The sequence below is a fragment of the Puma concolor genome, chromosome C1, assembly GCF_028749965.1.
Source record: "Puma concolor isolate L17-30 chromosome C1, mPumCon1.1.hap2, whole genome shotgun sequence".
NCBI lineage: Eukaryota > Metazoa > Chordata > Mammalia > Carnivora > Felidae > Puma > Puma concolor.
The window spans coordinates 150,945,679-150,968,593 of NC_141674.1; the positions used below are offsets into that span (position 1 = coordinate 150,945,679).

At 42.2% G+C, this 22,915-nt stretch overlaps 1 protein-coding gene across 10 annotated transcripts in view; it reads right to left on the reverse strand.

Annotated features, from left to right (window-relative positions):
- The window catches only part of RBMS1 (RNA binding motif single stranded interacting protein 1), a 222,415-nt gene that overhangs the window by 112,704 nt on the left and 86,796 nt on the right, over positions 1-22,915 (reverse strand). Inside the window, exon 1 of one of the 10 annotated variants that reach the window (XM_086718728.1) lies at positions 20,862-21,214. The exons of 7 other annotated variants lie outside the window; for them this stretch is intronic. In XM_086718728.1, the coding sequence (XP_086574854.1) occupies positions 20,862-20,930 (69 nt within the window). In that variant the 5' untranslated portion in view covers positions 20,931-21,214. Of the gene's footprint in view, positions 1-3,920; positions 4,081-20,861; positions 21,215-22,915 lie in introns of those variants that run through there. 2 more of the 10 variants (XM_086718726.1, XM_086718730.1) reach the window with 2 other exon arrangements.

Sequence of the window (22,915 nt, forward strand, 5' to 3'; positions counted from 1 at the left end):
AAAAAAACTCACCGTAGAGATGAACTTTTGGATTAGAACTTTTAATGTCTATGCAGTAGGATGATCTCATTTTTTTTAATCTAAATACATAATTTTATTAAATGTAGGCAAAGCTATATTAATGGTCTAAGCAGCGAAGTCAGTTTTTTGGCTAATACTCATTTACGGCCAAACCAACCACACACGCCTTTTTACACACTTAGTTATACTCCATTTCCCTCAGTATTTTTCACTGAACTGTTAAGACTTTGATTATTTATTCCTTTTAACCCTCCTTTTGTTAAACTGCGCCTATTTTCCAGTGTGCTGGTATCTTCATGCTAATTGTTATTCTACACAGATCACCCTGCCTCCTAGCTGGACATCATCTGAAGAACCGAGAAGCATGTTTCCTCCATGGCATACAAGTTGCTGTTTTCAACAAATTTTATCACAGGATATTCACTGTCTGGCCTTTCAAATCCTAAGACTGCCCTCATCTCTTGATTTTCCTGGTTGCTTTTCCTTTTCTAGCTACTCAATAAACCTATATACAGTTGTCAATACAGAAGTTCAAATTATCACCATCCTGTCACTCGCTACAGTAAGCAGGGCTGGGGAGGTGGTTAACAGTGGAGAAAAGGCTGAGGCAAGTAAAACTGCACTACAGTAACCATTCTTTTTATCACACTGATTCTCTTTGTATTCTTTCCCTTAGGAGGGAGGAGGAAGAATTGGGAAAATCTCAAATTTTAGCAGGAGCTTTTTATTAGTAAATGTTATTTCCTAATATTAACAGTAACTGCTAAGTTGTGTGGACTGTGGCTGAGCAAGCAGAGGAAGTGTATTTGAAAATACAAGGAGCAGGTGCCACTGTCTGATGGGACAGTCCTTCACCTGGCGATGATTATACATCCATCCAACTGGGGCAGGAGATGGGGGTGGCGGTGGGGGTCTCTGCAGTGGTGTCAGCCCCGTCCGTGCTGTCAATGGCAGTCTTGCCCACTCGGGGTGTAGAGCAGAGAGGGTAAGGAAAAGGGTCAAAGAAAGACAGAAAATGGAAACTGACTCTCATCACGCACTATATTTCGGGCTCTGAAATGTTCAGAATTTCTCCTCCCCCCCAACAAGGCAACACACAGACAGAAATGGTATCTACTTCCCCCAAGCCCCCAACACACAAACACACCACAGGGAGTTACTTTAAGAGAAGAGAAAAGAAGGGAGGGGAGGGGAGGGGAGGGGAGGGGAGGGGAGGGGAGGGGAGAGGAGAGGAGAGGAGAGGAGAGGAGAGGGGAGGGGAGGGGAGGGGAGAGGAGAGGAGAGGAGAGGAGAGGAGAGGAGAGGAGAGGAGAGGAGAGGAGAGGAGAGGAGAGGAGAGAGGAGAGGAGAGGAGAGGAGAGGAGAGGAGAGGAGAGGAGAGGAAAGGAATCCATGGCAAAAATTTGACAGGAAAAAAAGAAAAAGCTTGTCTGTATCCTGAATTTCAAAGATTTCCATCTGGTCCTTACGGCTTCTGCTTGACCCTGGAATCCTAGTTGGCTCAACACAGTAACAGACGCCTGCAAAACCACTTCCAGTTTCTTATAGAAATTCAGAACGGCTCAAATGCATCAGCCGAGCTAAGTCCAGTACTCTGGCCAACCAAGTTTCCAAGGGACACGCGTGGTTAGTTTTTCTGACGTCAGTCATAAGAGATGTATCCCAATTTTTCTTTGGACCCAATTTTGACTTGGTTACTCATAAATTTGTCATTCTCTACTTGGCACCCATTTACATTTCCTGCCTGCATCATCTGTGGACTTAAAAGATCACTGCTTTATAAGACAGCTCATTCTTCATCACTGAAAGATTCAAACAAGCAGAGCTTCTCTGAGGATTATTTTACCCCAGTGGTCCTTAGATTTCAGTGAGCTTCTAAATCACTTGGAGACCTTAAAATAGCCCCACAGTGTCTGAGGATGCCTGACGCAGTGGGACCCCAAAATGTACATTTTTTTTTAAATTTTTTTTTTCAACGTTTATTTATTTGTGGGACAGAGAGAGACAGAGCATGAACGGGGGAGGGGCAGAGAGAGAGGGAGACACAGAATCGGAAACAGGCTCCAGGGTCTGAGCCATCAGCCCAGAGCCCAACGCGGGGCTCGAACTCATGGACCGCGAGATCGTGACCTGGCTGAAGTCGGACGCTTAACCGACTGCGCCACCCAGGCGCCCCAAGAACCCCAGGAGATTCTGATGCATGTAGCCTTGGGACCACACTTTAGGAAATGCCTCTAAAAAGGGTAGAACCAAGATAGTGTGTCTTTGAAATTTAGAGTCCTGGTGTTCCTCCTACTGGGGGGTGGGGGGAGAAGTCTATTCTATGGTCTCTACAGCTGATCTGAATCTTCCGGGCACTGGGGCTCTCCTAGTCCCTTATGCCCCAGCACCCTGACTTTGTGACTATGCAGACTATGCCACTCCCAAAGTGGCCACCATCTTGTCCCCTGCTCTCCACAGTGTCTATCTTTCAACTCATCCAAATGACACTTGATCCTTTCACTAGCCAACAGGAAAAGGCGTCTCCTGGTTCTAAAACTGCACACTCTCTGGCCACACCCTCCAGATCCTCTTTTGCATCAGCTGATCTGAGCAATTTCCGGTTCCTTGATCTGACAGTTCTGACCAACCCTCCCTCAGATGTGAGAGGGTTTCCTGGCTCTTCACTAATTGACATGCAGAGTTCACTGTCCAGTTCTAGGTTAACAACTCTATGTACGTACTTCACTGGGTACAAACAAATACAAACCCTCACCTTGGATGATGCCCCTGGAGGAGGTCTTCCACAGTGCCCCTCCTACACAACAAGACCTTTCTGTTCCTATTCAGTCATGCAGTGAATTCCACACGTGTTCATTTTACAAACCGTCTCAATCCTTACTTTAGTTTTTGTGACTGTTTGTGGCCAAAAACCTCAGAAGGTGGTTGCTTTTGTAAACCCAACAACCTCATTTTGGGCAGAAATGTACATTCCCTGACACACAGCACTGCAGTCACTGATAAATTCTTGCTGAAATAATGACTAATAAATAAGTATGCTCAACTTCACACACTGGATGTGTTGCTGAAAAATTCTACATGACCAAATCCAAGCTTTAAATGCAGCAAGGAAACAGGACTTTGAAAGAAAACTTGAGAAGAAAAACAGCAAATGTTGTGCCCCGAATATATATTTAAAATGCTACACTACATAGACTGAATGTTACAAAGAAATACAGGTTCCAGTGCTCAAAAATATGAAGTAAACTAGTTGGTAATGAGAAACACACTCAAACAGAAGAACAACTCATCAATTAAGCAAAATTCATATATAATTTACAAAAGGAAGAGAAATAACTGATTTACTGTTTTTGTAAAGAGAAAAAACTAATTTATTGTTTTTTAAAAATACTGCTGGCATTCAAGATGTGTCCTAGGTTTCAAAGGGAAAAGAAAAGAAAAGCAAGAAGAAAAAAAAAAGAAAAGAAAGAAGAAAAGGGGCATCTGGGTGGCTCAGTCTGTTAAGCATCCGACTTGGGCTTGGGTCATGATCTCATGGTTTGGGAGTTTAAGCCCTGAGTCGGGGTCTCTGCTGTCAGTACAGAGCCCATTTGGGATTCTCTGTCTCCCTCTCTCTCTGCCCCTCCCTGGCTCTCACGAGTACTCACTCTATCTCCCTCTCAAGCAATAAATAAACATTAAAAAAAAAAAAAAAGAAAAGAAAAGAAGGGAGAACAAGAGAAGGTTGAGAATAACCAAAGTGAGGTACCTCTAATGGAGCCTATGAACATCTTTAAATTTTTGTATAAGACTCAAGAGGCTTTAATATCACTTCATATTTCCACAGAACTACAGCTCTATAATAGCTTTCAAAACAATACTTGCAAATGACAAGAACCTTGCTGTTATGAAGGACTTACCTCATAACTACAGTAACTCATTCCCATTCCAAGTCCCTAGAGGTAACCTGATGCCTTAATGGGTAGTGGTGCAAATCATCCTCTCCTCAATAGAAAGGGCATTACTGCTTCTCCACTCCGCCTACACACAAACCCCAACTGAGATGTAGTTGATAGAAAACCATCTCATCAGAATTGTCTTAATGTAATAGCAGGAACTGAAAAAAAAGGAGACTAAGCACAGTGATCATCTTCCTGGAAAAGGCAGACCTTAAATTTCAATTTAAAGAAGAGAGGAATGTGAACTTGAAGAGGAGAGAATAGAGTTCTGTGGCCATTTGTGATAGCTTAACGAAAGCTTGGAGGAGAGGAAGGAAAAACAGACTGCAAGAAGCAAGGAAAAGACTTTTGGCTGGAATGCCAGGTACAGACTTGGGCAAAGCCAATCAGAGGAAGGAGCATGTTAGTTACTCAAGGTCCTTGAAGACTATGGTTCATAATGGACATTTCCATAGCTATTTTACATGGTTAATTCTGTAAAGAAATTTCTTTGATCCTGTAGGTTGAAAACAACAACAAAAAGTTTCCTTATATGTTGTGCACAACAGGGCCACCAGTATAATACTTCTTTTTAGTCATGAAGCATTCTGGCTTTATCTTGGGCCCACCATGGTGCCCAATTGATGAGTTTTGACTAAGATGAATGAATGTCTGGTACCAGGTTGTTATGAGATGAATCGCCGCTCCCACCCAAAAGATAACACTGGAGTTCTAACCCACAGTATCTTAGAACATGATCTTATTTGGAGATAGGGTCTTTACAGAGATAATCAAGTTAGGATGAGGTTACTAAGGTGGGCCCTAATCCAATGACTAGATCCTTACAAAAAGGGAAAATCCGGGCATAGAGACAGACACATAGGCAGGAGCATGTCATGTAAAGATTGGGGTTAGGAGAGAGGCCTGGAACAGATTCTTCCCTCGCACCTCGAGAGGGAGCATGGCTCTGCCAACACCTTGATCTTGGACTTCTCTTTCAGGCCTGTGAGAAATAAATTTCTGTTGTTTAAGAACTCAGTTTATAAAATGTTGTTACAGCAGCCCTAGCAAACTAATTACACAAGTGCAACAGTAGTTTTGCTTGGACCAGGTTGTTCTGATAATAATTAGTAAAATACAAATTTAGCCAAAAATTATTTTTAAAGAAAAAAATTAACATGTTACTCCCTAGATGCTATTTCTATTTTACCATGGCTCTTGTCTCATCACTTCAGAATTACGGCCAAGCCTTAGCGATTCAAAATACAAAAAAATGACTAAGGAAGTATTGATGACACAGATACATGAAGGATGCCTACCCAAACAGAATCAAATAAAATACTTAGTCAAGACTGAGCCTTTAATCTAAAACTTTCTGGTCAAAGCTATGAATCAGACCTACATTCACTTGGTTTCCTTCTTTGTCTAACCTGTTTTGATGGTGCAAATAAGTATCATTATTATCTGGTTTGAGTTTCATTTTCTTCCAATTCCTTCTGTGTACCTTTCGGTAAAAGAGCCAACAAAGATTCTATAGATGAGGGGTCTGCAAACTACTGTCCACAGGCCAAATCCCATCTGCCACTTGCTGGAACACAGCCATGTCCATTTGTATATGCATTATCTATGGCTGCTTTTGAGCTACAAAGGCAGTGCTGAGTACCTGTAAGAGAGACCTTATGGACTGCAAAGACTAAAATATTTACTATCAGGCTCTTCACAGAAAAACATCTGCTGAGCCTAGCTACCCACAGTGCTATGAAAAGTATGAGCAACTCCTATGTAAACCTTTCCTGACTGTTTACCTTGATTGTCAACAATCCCAATTCCACTAATATTTTCCATTCCTAATCCACACATTGAACTAGAGAACAATGAAAAGAAGATCCCCTTTGAACTTGAAATAGCATCTTTTTTGCTTGAATTTATCTTAATGTTCTCTAGTTTTCCACATCCCTTTTAAAGAATTAAAACCAAATTTGGCAAGGAATTGATGCCAGGAAAGTGGAAGATATACTTTCTTTTCTTCACTACGCTGCCTTAGTACCCCAGTAAGCAGCTCAATATGGTCTGTTAAAGGGTAGAAGAAATCTAAGGTGACAATCAACACAATGACAAAATTGATCAGCCAACTCAGAATCTTATTTCTACCATGGAATCAAATCAAACGTACCCAGAAATCAAACAGTCTAAGTTCAGGTCATCTGGAACATGACAGCTGTAGGTTAAACATGTTGGTACTATGAACTTCTCAAATACCTGCCCTTCATATGGCATTAATTCCCACCTTATATACTTATTTATATACCTGCCCCAGAGCCCCTACTGGACTGTAAAGTTGAGAATAGGACCGTTTATGTATTATTTTCAAGGCCTAACATAGCAGTTGGTCCATAATGGACTCTAAAAAATTAAATGAATGAATAATGATCCAGGCTGGATTTGTTTGAAAAGATCCCAAACTGCACTGTCAGGATATATGGGTTCTAGTCCTGGTTTTGTTATAAATAAGCAGTGTGATATTGAAACATTCTGACCTCTAAAATAAAGACTTGGAAAAGCTGGTATCTTAAGATTCTTTTAGCACTAATAGCCTACGTTTGTTTTTGTTTTTTTGTGGTACACATGATATAACAGACATTATTTCGTATCACTTCATCCAAAACACTAGTATCATCACATCACTGGATTCATTGAGGGTTAATTTTCATGCTGTGGGCACAGAAAGAATCGATGATGGTCTCCGAAAGACACCTGCCCACAAGGCAACTGAGAACCTTAAAATACATAAAAAGAGAAATGTTCCACATGAACTACTGTGACTGAAATATCTTAATTATAAAAAAGGGGAATAAATTGGTCGTTCACATTTTTCAAGAACACAGAGAAGCATGTCCTGGAGGGGCCTTCCACACAGCGGGGTTGTAAAGTCTTCACTGTGGTTTCTTCTATACAGGAACTTAACCTAGAAACCACAGAGCAAATTCTGCATGCTGTAATAAGTCAGGCAGGAAGGGGCTAAAAATATGTAAATTTGTCTACCCACAGCCAATTATACCAAAAAAAAAGAAAGAAAGAAAGAAAGAAAGAAAGAAAGAAAGAAAGAAAGAAAGAAAGAAACGATAAAACAAATTTAGAGGGCAAGGGAGGGCATTAATAATTAGAATGTGTGGGTTTTCTAGATCACTGATATTTTAAACTAGATTGATTTCCCAAGTCAGTAATCATGATTTCATAAGTGCTTCAAGAAGCAATAAAATAGGTGGAAAAATGAACCCTAAGAGATAAGAAATTAAAAACAAAAGAGATGATAGCTGGTAGATTCCAGTTTATTTTGTCCGAATGTAATGTGAAGCATACCATCCCTAAAAGCCCACTTATTCAGAAAATGATTTTTAAAAACCTCATATGAAAACACAGTTATAAGGATGTGCCACACTTGAAACAGCCAAGACTTTTAAGGTAAGGTGGTGGAGAACTAAGAATCAGAAGACTGAGACTTTTCAAGCTGTGAGACATTGGACAAATCACTCACTGTCTCTGGATTTTAATTTCCTTGTGGGTCAGTTAAAGAGGTTGCACTAGACAGCATCTAAGATCCTTCCAACTCCAAATGCAAAAGGCTCCTTAAATAAATGTCTCCTAAACATTCCCACAGAATATAGGTAGTAACTATTCTAGGACAAGTAGTTCCAAGATCAAGTAATTCTAGGAAATGATGAAATGCACAAAGCTGGACAAATGTCTTTATTGCAGGACTTCTCAGAGACTTTTTTATGCTAATTTATACCGTTACTCTCCCAGACAATACCATATAGTATGTAGTATTTCCCAAGTTTCTTTGAACACTGAATATTTTAATTCTTGGAACACTTTCAACATTTAATAGAATCCAAGTATCTTAGTGAACACAATTTGGGGAAAGCAGCTTTAAACAATACACTTCATGAATTTAAAATCAGACGCTGAAAGAAGCAAAATGGTCACATAATAGTTTAGGGCATCCATTTCAGAAACCGTAATATCACTACAGTGTCGACATGTCACAAAGCACTTTATCTTACATTAACTCATTGACCCTTCACTCTAGAAGTCAGGGATGGAGAGAAGAATCATTTCCATTTTACCAATGAGCACTCAGTTTCACTTCTAGATCTTTCTCATCACAAAGTATTTTCTGCTAATGAACAGAATGATCCATCTTCCACCACTATTATCATTCCAGGCTTTCCTTGACCCATCTTCCAATGTCCTCTTGTGTAAACTGACTTGTTAGGTGACACTCTAAGGAAAGAGAGAAGCAGACAGAGCCCCTATGCCAAGTACTGTGCTAAGAACTGTCACATACATGATTCACCTAATCATCTCAATAACATTAACTATTACATCTAGTTTTGCCTCTGAGGAAAGTAAGACCAAGAAAGTTTAAGCAATGTGTTCACAGGGAGCCTGGGTGGGTCAGTCAGTTGAGCATCCGACTTTGGCTCAGGTCATGATCTTGCGGTCTGTGAGTTCGAGCCCTGTGTCGGGCTCTGTGCTGACAGCTCAGAGCCTGCAGCCTGCTTCAGATTCTGTGTCTCCTTCTCTTTCTCTGCCCCTCTCCTGCTCATGCTCTCTCTGTCTCTCAAAAATAAATAAAAATGTTAAAAAAAAACATTAAAAAGAATTAAAAAGAAAAGAAATGTGTTCTTTATAACTGTGAACTAATAAATGATAAAGGTCCACACCCATATCCACTTTTTTTCTGTAAAAGCAATACTTGAGATCCTTCCCGCTGATGGGATGGAGAGAGAAGCCCTGGAAGCTGGGTAAGGATCCAGGTTATATATCCATTCTCTCAGGGATTTGGAGTGAACAACTGAAACTGTCCAGGTTCTGTGAAATGAGGACAAGAGGAAATACCTCACAGAGGTGTTGTAGAATAGAGACGATGAAATGTAAAAGTACTCAGCCATAGGTCCAGTGCACAGAGAGTGCCCAATAAATTTAGCCCCTTCCCTTCAGAACTCACATGCTTTGTGAGGAGAAATAATTAGATAGTTCAGATGCTAAGACACTAAATAGAACGAAAGGCAGAGAAAGACATATAGGTGTATCTGGAATGGTGTGTAAAGGCTCCTGGAGGAGAGGTCTTAACAAAGCGGTGATGGTGAGAAAGATAGCACTGACAGAGCCAGAAATCCACCTGACTTTCTACTCTGAAGTGAAAAAGAATCTAAGTTTGGACCCAGGAAGGAAGGAAGGAAGGAAGGAAGGAAGGAAGGAAGGAAGGAAGGAAGGGAGGGAGGGAGGGAGGGAGGGAGGGAGGGAGGGAGGGAGGAAGGGAGGGAGGAAGGAAAAGGAAAGGAAGGAGGGAAGCCGGCCGGCGAGTTGGTCCAAGAAGTGATGGAGTTGGGATCCACACCCATTTCCACCTTTTCTTCTTCAAAAGCAACTCAGATTTTCTGAAACAGTTTGACAGTGCATTTTAAAACTTAAGCTGGACTTGTGGTTCAGTTAAAAAAAAAATCAGTATTTTATTTTGGTTTGTGGTTCATGGTTCGTTGAAGTCTGTTTGAAATATGATTTGATTTACAAATCATTATAACAGTAGAGATAGGGAGGTATAAACTATACAAGAGCTACATCTGTATAATTATAACCACCTGAGCATTTACTGCCTGCCAGACACATTATCTCATTTAATCCTCCCAGCAGCCCTACAAGGTAACATCCTGAAACTGCTCCACCTTCAAGATCTTGACCCCAGAACGTCCTCTCAAATTTCTCCTTCCTTCACTCCAAAGGACTTGTCTTTTTATCTTATTACAACCTGCATGCCCTTCCCTGTTCCCAAAGTTTATTATGTCTTTTCATTTCACCTGTCTCTTTAACCTCCATAACAGTGCTCTCAATTTTTGTACAGATTCACCTTAGCAATGCCAAACCCTCTTTACCCAGATTCTTTTCCTCCATTTATTGCTGGAAAAGGGTCAAAATATCTTGCCAACGCAGACTATTGAACTCCCAGAGGCCCTCACTACAGCTCAGTCATCTTTTTACTTGATTTGAATACTCACCAAATTCCCAAAAGTAATTATTCCAAATCTTCTGTCATACTCTTTAAGCCTAGAATTACAATCCCTCCCCCACCATCTCTTTTTCAACCTTAACAGATGACCTAGCCTCTTTACTGAAATGTAAGCTTTTTAAAGGACTGAGTTTCACTGTTCTTCCTACTTCTCCTTGACATCCCTAGCATTCCCAACCTCCTCCTTCCAGTTATCATTGACCTGAAACTCACTCAGATCCCTTTCCTTTAAGACTAACCTTGCGTCAATCTTTCTTAAAGATCTATTTCCACCTATTCCCTCTGTTTCCTATTATCTTGCTCTACCCTACATCCATAGTCAGATACTAAGATAACCCTCCCTCAAGGCTGTCTGAAGGGACTCTTTCCTTTGGACACCTAATTTCTCTAAAGACACACCCTCCTCCCTTATTCACTCCTTAAACCCTCTGGAATGTGCTTTCTACAACCCTCACACCTGCCTTCCCTTCCCTGCCCCACCACACACATACTACACTATTGAAACTTCTGTTTCAAAGGCTTTCAAAGACCTCCCAATAGATTATTTCCGATAGCCTTTTACTCAGCCTCTGTCTTCCCTGACCTCCAGGAAACCTGTTAACAGAGCTGACCATCTTTTCTTGAAGCTTTGTTCTTCTTGGGCTTTTGTGACACTCTGGATTCCCCCAACATTTCCCGCTACAGAATCTTTGTTTTCCCAGGTCTATCCAGACTCCTCTGGACATACTGTTTCCCCAGAGTGCTTTAACCTATACGCAGTGCTCCACCTCTTAAGTTTCAGGAGGTTCTGAGTATTGTGTCCACAGCTCCAGTTCTACCTGGGGAGGGTAATGTGTGACAGGGTGATGGGCAAACCGAGCTCACTGGCTTTCCTCAGAAATTTTTAGTGTGGTAGGATGAACATCCTAACCCCTGAAGCACCCTATCCGCCCATCTTCCGTACTTCTGTTGAAGTGGTTGAAGTGAGAGATCTTTTAACAAAATGAATGTACTTGCCACGCTATAGATGGTATTGATGACTCCACAGCATAGATGACACGTACCATCAAGGAAAAGATTTGCTGTATAAATGCTGCACTCCAGAGAATGTGGGGGTCTAGTCAAACATGAAAATCCATGCACCCATGTGACACAGCCTCTATACCGACTTTAGGGCAATCCCATGAGGAGAGTAGTAAAAAAAAAAAAAAGTTTACAACCATCTCCTTGATGCAAAGTGTGTTCGTACAGTGGTTCACACTGTGGGCACTACTAGCCCTTGAGGCTGGACGATTCTTCCTTAATGAGACTGACTTGCACACAAGGGCCTTTTGCATCCCTGGTGTCTGAGCATTGGAATTTAGCACACCCCTCCCCGTACTTATTTTAACACATAAAAAAATGTAGAAAATCTCTGTATCAGAATGGTGGGGTTCTTCCTTACCACTGAGACCAGAGCAAGCAAGGCTGCAGTGACTTTTCATTTTCCTAATCATCTAAAACTAGAAACCTAGGATCTTTTACTAAGCAACCTCCCATCCAGTCACCAGCCATTCTCGTCAATTTTTGTGTGTGCAGTATCTTAAATCCATCCCATCTAATACATCCACACTGCCACTACTCCCTTTTACAACTTTATTTCAACCAGGGCCCCACCTGCTAAACTCAGGCTCTCCCATCCAGCCATTCTAGCAAACTAGACCCTATCCCCCTCTGCCCTCCAACCTGTACGCTGCAGTCTGGCCATCCTGAATTGCTCACTCTTCCCCTAATAAAGCCCATGCTTTCCATCTTCCATCTTTGCTGTAATGTTCCTTCTGCCTGAAATGTCACCGTCTGTGATGTAACCAATGATCCCATCTCCTGAGTTAGAAATTTGGCATCATCTTTAAGTTCTTCTTCTCCTTCCACATGTGGTCATAAAATCTTTTGGAGGACACAGATCCCTTTGGCAAGCTGATGAAAGCTGGGAACCTCTCCCCAGGTTTTACATTTTACATACAATTTTAGGGGCTTTATGTACTCTAATGTCTATAAAATTTGGTTGTTCCTCTTGTCTACAATTTAACTGCCTTCTTCTGGGTCCTCACTATCTCCCATCTATTTTAACAGCTAGCTGACTGGTTTCCCTGCACAGCCTCTCCCCTGATGCAGTGTATCCCCTGTATGCCACCAGCTTACTTCCTACAGAATGATGTCTGTTCCCAAAACCACTTAAGTTAGGTTACATACTCAATAATTATTTAACTCTATGTTTTGGAGTCTGTTAAACTTCCAGTTAAACTAAAGAACATATCCACTCCCTTGGAATTGGTCTGACGCATCTGACCTATAAAACTGAGAACACACAGAGAGAAAGTAAAGACAATGTCATTTCTAGAATCTTTCACTAGGTAGGATTGGTTTGATCACAAATGGTCTTCCAAAATGGCCATTTGGGGGCAGTTGTCCGAAGGGGGAGAGACAGAGAGCTTGTCTTCGAACACAGCTGAAGGAAATTCTACGTGATGAGAATGACATGAAGAAAACAACGTGATGTAATAATGTGAGATAATACAAAACACAAAGCTACATACTTGCGCTCGGCCTGCATACACAGCACCGAAACAATGAGACTTGAGCAGATGTTGTAAAGTGACCTACCAACTAGCACGGTAAGAACCAGACAAGGCAATACTGCTTTCCTTCTCTCTCTCAGCCCCCACCTCTTCCTTCCTCCCTCAGGCTCCCTCCTCCTCTCACTCTGGAGCCTCGCAGCCTCTACACGGTGCACATCTAAAACTCCCCTGATATACTGAAAATCCCCCTGGGTTACACAGTAACAACAGCTTCTAAAGTGCTGACATTATCTGAACAGTGTATTTCTTACTGAAACCTCATGTTCCATTATAAATTAAAGACGACTGTAAAGAAGCCACACCTCCCACTCCACTGCCCTTTCAAAAAGCTAAAACTAAAAAGGAAGTATGTGATGAAGATAGTCATGAGCATTCATAATAAAATAAATCCAAAGGATTCTGACATAAGTAGTAGAACAGTCTCGTTTTTCACATTTTACGTAGAAGTTAAATGTGGGGGAATCTGCCCCCAAAGCAGCTCTGTTTAAGTGCAACTGTAAGTCAAATGAAAACAGAGACAATAATGGTCAATTCCTCAATATTTAGGATAGCTATTTTCTGGAAAAATAATCTAGGATAAGAAATTTCATATATATAGCTACATTTTCCCCTTACTGACTCATGTAGATAAACTGGTGTAGATAAATGTTTTTAAAACATCAGAACACACAAAGCGTATTTTAAGTGTGTTTAAAATAGGAAAATATTGGGGTGCCTGAGTGGCTCAGTCAGTTAAGCATCTAACTCTTGACTTCAGCTCAGGTCATGATCTCATGGTTTGTGGGTTTTGAGTCCCACATCGGGCTCTGCACTGATAGTGAAGAGCCTTCTTGGGATTCTCTATCTCCTCTCTGCCTCTCTCTTTCAAAATAAATAAACTTAAAAACAAAAAGAAAGGAGTCAGTTAAAAAAATAAAATAGTTGGGCCCCTGGCTGGCGTGGTCGGTTAAGCATCCGACTTTGGCTCAGGTCATGATCTCGCACCTCGTGAGTTCAAGTCTCGCGTCGGGGTCTGTGCTGACAGCTCAGAGCCTGGAGCCTGCTTCAGATTCTGTGTGTGTCTCTCTCTCTGCCCCTTCCCTGCTCTCTCTCTCCAAAATAAACATTTAAAAAATTACAAATAAAAAAATAAAAATAAATGAAACAGGAAAATACTAAGTTCATAAATATAAACAAACTATCCATCAGTAAAAGTGATTTCCAAAAAGATGCTATTAATAATTTTCAGTAAAAATAAGAATAGAAATTCATAAAAAATAGGAAAGGACCACATCTCAAGGCTCAGGCACAGAAACAAATAATGCCTATATGCTACTTGCTGAAATTCTCAATGACATCAATTTCTTGGATGTTCACAAGTTTTAGACATTAAAAATAATACAATTTTCTAAGTTTTTTTCATTTTTCATTTATTTTTTTTCTTGACAACCAAAGAATTATATATTTATTGTGGGAAGCAAAAAGGACTGGAAGGTTGAAAAAAATGTAAACAATCTCTCAAAATAAGTCACTAGTGATTCTGCCTACCAACAGGAAAATATTTGTTAATATTTTGGCAATTTCCCTCCAGTCCTTTTTTTAAAATTCATTTTTGAGACTGTAGCGTATGTACAATTAACAAATATGAATATAATCTTATACTATAGTGTTTACACTACAGTGTTTTGAAATTCTATATGTTTAAATAAATAAGGTGGAACCAAAACATCATTCTATTTACTAGGGTACTACTCTGTATCACATCAAGTTTTTCTGTCCCTGATGCCGTTTAATAAGTGTTAAATAACAATAGCTATATTGATGCTAAGTGAAATAAGTCAGCAAGAGAAAGACAAATATCATATGATTTCACTCGTGGAATTTAAGATTCAAAACAGATGAACATAAGGGAAGCAAAAATAATATAAAAACAGAGAGGGAGACAAACCATAAGACTCTTAAATACAGAGAACTAAAGGTTGCGAGAGGGAAGTGGGGGATGGGCTAAATGGGTGATGGGCATTAAGGAAGACACTTGGGATGAGCACTGGGTGTTATATGTAAGTGATGAATCACTGAATTCTACTTCTGAAATTATTATTTCACTATATGTTAACTAACTTGGGTTTAAATTTAAAAAATAAGCAAGCTTAAAACAAAAACAATAGCTATGTTGATTCATTACCTGAACACAGAATTGTTTGCTCCATTTAATTTTTCACCTTGTCTTTACTCCAGAAAAAGCTTGCTTTCTTTCTCATGGTATGTCTATCCTATTTCAAAATTTACTAAGCTTTTAGAATGTGTTAAGCAAAGCATTCTCTATAGATGTGAGTTTAAAAACAAACACCCACCAAACACCTACAGACGTCCGAGGACAAAAAAAAAAAAAAAAAGTTTATTTTTCTGAGTAATGCAGAGATGGCGTCTTTGAAAACCAAATATACAAACAAGACAAAGGAAAGAATTCAGGAAATCATCATGCATATACTAATAATCAAATCTGTTCTCAAATTAAAAGGTAGCAATTCTCACTGATAAAAGTGATCAATGCTTTTTTTTTCCTTCTCCAATCATATATTTGCACAAATAAAGACATGAAGATTGAAGGCTTTCTTTCCCCAAAGAGAAGGCAAACTCTGCTAATAAGAGCACAATACAGAAATAGTTGTTTTAAAATATGGTGGAATGCACTTTTCTACTTTTGTGGTTCCTTCCTTCCTTCTTTCCTTCCTCTCTTTCTTTTTCTTTCCTTCCAGTGGTTAAAGAATCTCATCTTCAAGCTCCAGGTCCTTACCATTTTGGAGGCTGTCCCCACTTTCTAAACATAGTCCATTCTTAGAGGCTGTGTCAAGGTCTCCTAGATCACACAGAGCCTCTCAGGACCACCCGCTGTTGCTTGCTCTGTGGGGACATTAATAATAATAGCACCTCCCAGAAGGATTGACAGCAACAACCCTGTGGAATGGGCACTACTCTCTCCTTAACAGAAACAGAGACGTAGACAGGTTAAGGGGAAAGCATTCAAGTGGGAGAGCCAGCACATAAGCCAGGGTCTTTCAATTAGGCTGAGCAACAGTTAAAGAAGTTACAAGGGGAAATCTGCCTTATCATCAGGGTTCAAAGTATAGGCTACGAGGCAAAATTTTAGTGGAAAAAGTAGGAATAATAGGGCTTATCATTATGATTTTTTATATTTATACGATTTATATGATATTTTATGAATTTTAGTTGTAAGAAGTCCAGGAGACAGGGTTGCTGGACTGAGCGAATAAAAATACACAATACTACACAATATTTGGGACATACGTATACTAAGAAATTATTCATGGTTTACCTGAAATTCAAATTTAACTTGGCATCCTATATGTTACCTGACAACCCTAGAGTAAAGGCCTTTATGAAACAAACAAAAAAACACGAATAAATTACAGAGCTACACTTCCCAAAGCTGAAATCTGGGACGCTCTGTGTGCCACATGTCTTTGGGAGGCCACGTAAAGGGAAGTGTAGTGGGGCTACAGCTGGGCTTCCTTCTCCTTCTCCTGGTGGCAGACACAGCCTTGATGGCAGAGACCTAGCTTTCACCAACCAGGCCACTGAAATTCACTGCCTCCAAATTCCTGACCCTTCTCTACTTTCTACGGATGTTGTGAAGATTAAATATAGTTGAGGTTGGGAGGGAATATCATCTATATATCTTTAAATACTTATTTTTGGTGGAGTGCTTTGGAAACATATTCTCAGAAACGTGGGAAAGACAGACTCCCCCCCATCCCCCCACGCACACACACCACCAAGAAAGGGCTTGAAAAGTATCGCCAATAGATGGGAAGCCCAGTTGACATCAGTCTCTAAAGGGAAGAATGAACGAAAACAAGAGATGTGTTCAAAACCCGAAGTGAACTACAGAAAATGTAGTGAGCTGCCAAAAGGGATGCCCAGCAGAAAAAGTGGGTGATCACAGATGGAGAATTCTGTACTTTTCAAATGGCTATGGATACATGTTTAAAACACAGTTCCTTGATTCATAAATTCTACTGAATCACCAAGACGCTGAGATAGCTTAAAAAAAAAAAAAAAAAAAAGTGTAGGACCTTACTTATGCACGCCAATTTAATTTTCTGCTACCTTCCCCTAAACTGCCAATCTCTATGGTCTGAGTATGTTCACCTTCTTCTCAAAGCAACAAACTGGGAGTAGCTCAGTGTTCATTTGAATATTTCTTTTTTTTTTTAATTTAAGTATTTCTTTTTTTTTTTTTTTTTAATTTTTTTTTCAACGTTTATTTATTTTTGGGACAGAGAGAGACAGAGCATGAACGGGGGAGGGGCAGAGAGAGAGGGAGACACAGAATCGGAAACAGGCTCCAGGCTCTGAGCCATCGGCCCAGAGCCTGACGCGGGGCTCGAACCCACGGACCGCGAGATCGTGACCTGGCTGAAGTCGGACGCTTAACCGACTGCGCCACCCAGGCGCCCCAATTTAAGTATTTCTATGCACAACTTTAATCTTCAAACTTAACAAAACCCAATCTACTACACATCGATTGCTGTGAACAGAAAGTGCTTGAAGAGGATTAATCAACAGCTTTGTATGTCATCCTCCAACAAGGCCAAACACTGAATCACTGTTGGATTCTTCACGTGCAGCTACACCCAGTTAATCTTCAAGAAAGCAGCAAACTATGTAAATCTACTTAAACTGGGGAGATAAGTACTTCACTCATCAAAAGTTAGCAACACTTAACAAGTACAGCTATTTGCTGGCAATATCATTTGTAAAGAAAAAGACACACACACAAATTCTTGTGTTCACCCCTCTACCTCAAAGGCCCCAATGCAAATCACTAGGGCATACAGCAAGAAAGGAATTGCTACCTGCCAGTTTGTAAAAGCCAAATTACAGGACATAACTGAGTCAACTACCCCGAGAAGGCAGTTCTAAAGTGGAAGTCACAAAACATGGAGAGAGGAGTGGCTAATAAAAGAATTCAAAGAAAAATCGAAATATTCATTTTCTCTATTTCAAGGCTGTAGCATAAAGCATTTTCTTTTTGTGAAACACAATAAAATAGGTTCACAGCTACAGAGGTCCTGATAAATGTTTTTTTGTTTAGACTGTGGGGGCACTTTCATACAGACTGGATATGCTTAAGAAATACTGTGTATCTGAAAGTCATAGGCAACAATAACAGGATGTACACACTTCTCCACCGAGACTTGAATAAACCATCTTTGTCCACATACTGCCTACTGGGTTATCACTTCACTCAAAGCCTCTCACTTTGACCTGAGCCAAGCAGGTGTACTTCTAATGCGCTCCTAGGCCTGCGATGCAGGAAAATCCTGTTTATCTGAGATGATGACAGACATCAGTGCTTTTTGATGCCCTCGATATACAACATGGGGCAGGAGGGAGATGAGCACTGAACTAAAACTGCCTGACTCCTATACATGTCAAATACAAACTTTTTAAAGACATTGTACAGTCTCCACTGAAACAATACTTTGACACAAATGCTGCTTTCAAATATCACGAACCCATCATCCATATCATCCATTCACCTCATTCTTTGCTTCCAACCTCACAACCTCCACCCTTTCCCTTCAAAAAAAAAAAAAAAAAAAAAAAAGAGGCAGGAGGAATCCCTAAACTGAACTTTGGAGATGAAAAAGGCAATAGGCAGTGATGCAGATGAGCTCCGTGTGAGTTTCTATTGACATGTGCACATAAGCAGGCAGTTGCAGTGTGGTGGTTTTAAGAGCTTGACTGCCAGGGTCTATCTAAATCCTGCCTTTGGGTTGCACAGACTGGACAAGTTACTTAAGCTATGCCTCAGTTTTCTTAACTGCAAAGGAGATATTATTACCCACCTCATAGGACTGTCAAGATGACTAAAATTAGTTAATCCACCTAAAGCACTTAACACATTGACCAGCAGGCAGTGAGGTGCTCAGTGATGGTTAGCTACTACTAACATATATGGAAAAAAATGATTTTCATATCATTTTCCAAAGGTGACTTTTAGGTATTCCTCATATTCAATTTTTTCTTTAGGCAAATAATTTGAAATCAGCTATATTTCTAGATTAAAATCAAACCACATTAGACACCTAAAGTTTACCTATTCTTTCATCAGAATGAACAAATTAATATGAACTGAAAGGTGCAAGCTTAACATCGCAAAATCTTACAAAAAGCATTAATTGCACTTCTCGTTTAGACGAAGCCAGGATGAGATCACAAAGTCACTCATGGTAACCAGGTCCCCACGCTGGAAGTGTGCTTTCCCAGTGAATGGCTAAATACTAACAAAAGAAACCTTTGACTCAAATACCACTGGTACCCGGGGTCTTGTGTCTGTATAATGCCTACACATTCATTTCTTTCTTTGCCTATAGAAAAAAGAAAGTCTGTTTGTTTTTCTGATTCAGTCAGCCCTTTTAGTCTCTGAATCTAAGGAGAGCCCAGTGAAAAGAAGAGCATCTTATCAGCGTGCTCCAGACCAGCAGGCTGTCCCCCTCTACACACAAAACCTCCAGCCCCTCACAGCAAAAGGGCCTCGCCCTCAGAGCCTTTTCCCCATTTCAGAGCTAACACCCCGCCGGGTTTTGACAATAAATAAATGAATACACAAGGCCTTTACATAATTAGCCATCTTTTCAGGTAGAGAGGGGTGGGGGGGGGGAGGGTTCAGGAGAAGAATATTTATTGTGAATTGGCATCATGGGTGAAGCTGATGTAAGTGTGCTAGATCCCAGTACATTTATTTTAAATGAGGCCACACGAAATGAGTTTAGAGATGCCTGGTTTTGAATCTAGACAATTTTAGCATTATACTTCAGACAAGTCAGAAATGCACCTTTTTTTTTTCATGAAAAAAAAAAAGAGAGAGAGCTTTTCTTAAACCAGGTAAAAGTTACATTGACTTGGGCAACCAGGGCATTCAGACAAGGGTGTGTTTACTGCCTTTTCAAGGGAAAGCTAACAAGTAAAAGAAGCAAAGACTGGAAAACAATACTTTGTGACACCATAACTGTTTGATCAAATTAGCCCTACTTTGACATGTACTTATGCTAAGACATACCCCCCCACCAAATGACTTTGAGAACAAAAAGGACTAAATATAATCAATAATCCTGTGAATGTCTTTAGGAAAGCCACCAGGCATCACCAGGCATCTGTCATGATCTTAACAGAGCCACGGTCTGGATGGAAGGATAGAGTTCACTTGTATCATTATTGGGATAATAACTTAATTGATTTGTCTCCGTAGCTAAGGATGTAGACAAGAGATTTATTATGGAAGAAAAATATCTGCAATCGTGTTTTTGTTTTCTCAACAAGCCTCTTGCCACTGACCTCTAAATCAGTTTAACCTTTTCTAAACAGACCTGCACATTTTTTACATAATTTAAAGCTAGGTTTTGTTATTGCTGCTGCTGAAAGGCTCTGTGAGATTTATCACAACATGGCTTCAGTAACCTTCTTTTAAAAACAAAGATGAAAAACAAAACAAAAGGCCAAAACTATAAGCTCCCAGCTCCACTCCTATTTCCCGGCAGGGGATTTCGATCTAACCACTAAAGTGCCTTTGGAGTTCAATCTGTTAAAAAATGTATGAAACGGTATTAAAATAGGAAAAGGCATGTGTATGACTCAGGCTTATCCAAGTATCTCTGCAACTAGGATGTCACAGGATTTCCCTGTGCTTCTGAAAACTGAAAACCTTGAGAAAGTGACAGAAGTTCCTGTTTCGTCTTTTTTTTTTTTTTTTAAATATATATCGGGGGGGGGGGGGGGGACGCGCGCGCGCGCACACACACACACACACACACACACACACACACACACACACTGGTCTTCCGGGTTTGCTATGAATCAGGCAGGTTCTTTCAGGTTCCGAGTGAAGACTGTTGCAAACCAATGTTACCACTTATTATCGTACTCTTCTACACACAAAGGTTTCAGGGGGGGAAAAAAAAACCAAACTTGTTGCAGAGCTGGGAGAAGCCCCTGGCCCCGCGCTCTCCGCTCCGGCTGCCTCACCGCCCCTTCCCCTTCCTCCTCGTCCCACCCGGCCCGGCGGAGACGAGGGCATCTCCCCTGCTAAGGTCACCGGCCCGAGCCGTCCCCGCGGGCCGCCTCCTTCGGAAACAAGGTCACCGCCCAGTCCGGTCCCTCCGAGGAGGAGAGCGGTGTCCGGCCGAGCGCTGGCGCCCTTTGTAAAGCCGGGCGGCCGGCCTCAGCGCGGCATCCCGGCCGCCGCCTCACCTGCTTGCGATAGGGCGTCCTGCAGTTGCTGCTGCCCCCGGGGTTGCCGCTGCTGCTGGGGAAGATCATCGCGGCGGGCGCGGGCGGCGGGCGCGGGCGCGGGGCAGCCTCGCCGCGAGGGGGAGGGCGCAGGAGGGGCCGGCCGGGGCCGCGGCCGCTCTGGGAACTCCCTCTCGCCGCGCGGCGGCGGCCGGCGGGGGCTGCAGCTCGGGGCTGACTTCTCCTCCGCCCTCAACCTCCGGACTCGCCTAAAAGTGCGGCGCGACGGCGGCGGCGGCGAGCGAGACTCGGGCAGCTCCGGCGGCCGCCGCCCTGCGTGCCATGGACGGGAGTTCGCGCGCGGAGCTGGCGGCGCCGCGGACTCTCCCGGCGGCAGCGGAGGAGCAGCGCCGCCGCGTCCCCACCTACCGCGGCCTCAACCACCGCCCCGAGAGCGCGCCGGCCGGGGGCGGGGAGGCGGCCGCGCACCGCCTCGCGCCGCGCCCAGGCCCACCCGCGCCTCCCCGCCCGCCCTCTGGGCGCGGCGCCTGCAGCCCCGCCGGCCGATCGGCCCCCGCACGCTCCCTCCCGCGCTTGGGGCCGGGGCCGGGGCCGCGCGGCCAGGGGAGCCGCCGGCGCCCCCGCTCCGGTGCAATGGTTGGGTCTGGCTCCCCGCGTGCCGCACATTCCTTGGAGTAGCCACCCCCCTCCTCTTTTCTTTTTTTCCCCTCGGCTCTTTGCCTAAGCACCAGAGGCAGCTTTGCACCCCTGCTCGAAGCCCCTTTTAAGGGTATGGCTTCGGAGAGCACAATGACACCTGGGTAGGAACTGAACCAGTCCCGGGTCTCTCTTTTCTTTCATCCTTCCAAACTACCACCCACCCCCGCCCCCGCCATCTCTCCAAAGGGTGCGGGCAGTCCCTCGTACTTCAACAAACCAGCCTTCCACCAAACCTCTGCAAATCCGCGCTTCCCCAATTCACAACGCTAAAATTTTAGCACGGGAAAACAGGTCTACACTCCCAACCCTCTTAACGCAAATACGCACGGTAAAGTTCTGCCAGAGTTTACAAGCTTACCTTCAAGATGACAATATCAAATAGCAAAAATCACTTAAGGCCAATGGTTTGGTAAGCCTTCCTTTAAACTGGAATAGTGTAATCCTTCTATACGTTAATTACTAGATGCCACACAAACGTGCTCTGAGAGGGCACAGAAACTGTAAAAGAGGGACGGGGCGGGGGGGGGGGGGAGTTTCCTTTGTTTCCCTGTTGAAATTATCTAACTCGTCTCAAGATGCCCCTTTTCTTGATCACTTTCGCTTTGGTGTATCAAGCCTAGAACCTGTGCATTGCAGAAGGCTTCTACAGCAAGTCCTACAGGCAGAGCCCGCAGGCTCTGGACAGGCCGCTGAAGTAGGCTTGCCATCTGTCACGATGGCCGGTTCAGCTGTATTACAGGGTAGTATCAGGGTGCTATTACAAAGTTCTTCCTGGCCGCTGATCTAACGCCTTGGAAGGGGCCATCTGCCATGAAAATGAAAAATCCTAACTCCTCTAAGAAGTGAAGGCACTCAACTTCTGGCTGCCATAAGGAAAACAAAGTGAGTCTACTAACAAAGCTGTGGCTACTGAGCCCCACATTGTGTGTAGAGATACTACATTAAATAAATAAACTTAAAAAATAAAAAAAACTGAGGCCAAAGGTTTTTTCAGCGCAAAGAACTGAAAATATCTATCTTCAATAACCTGCTGGTGACTTAGCTACCTCCGTACTCCAAGATGCTCCCAATGCTCTCCAGCAGAAGTGATGACTCGCAAGTTTAACCCAATTTAAAACAACCATATACACAAAATACACAGCAGCAGCAAAGGACCTTATTCTAGACACAGTACTAGGTACACCATAGACAAGTAAGAACTTGCTAGATAAAATTCACAGAAACATATCTGTCCTTTTAAAGTGCTTTAAAAAAACAGCACAACTAACATTCAATTGCGTGTTAATATATATGCTAGAACTATTTCCTCCTACTCCATAGATTTATAATTGTCTCAGCCGCTGCTATGCCGTCAC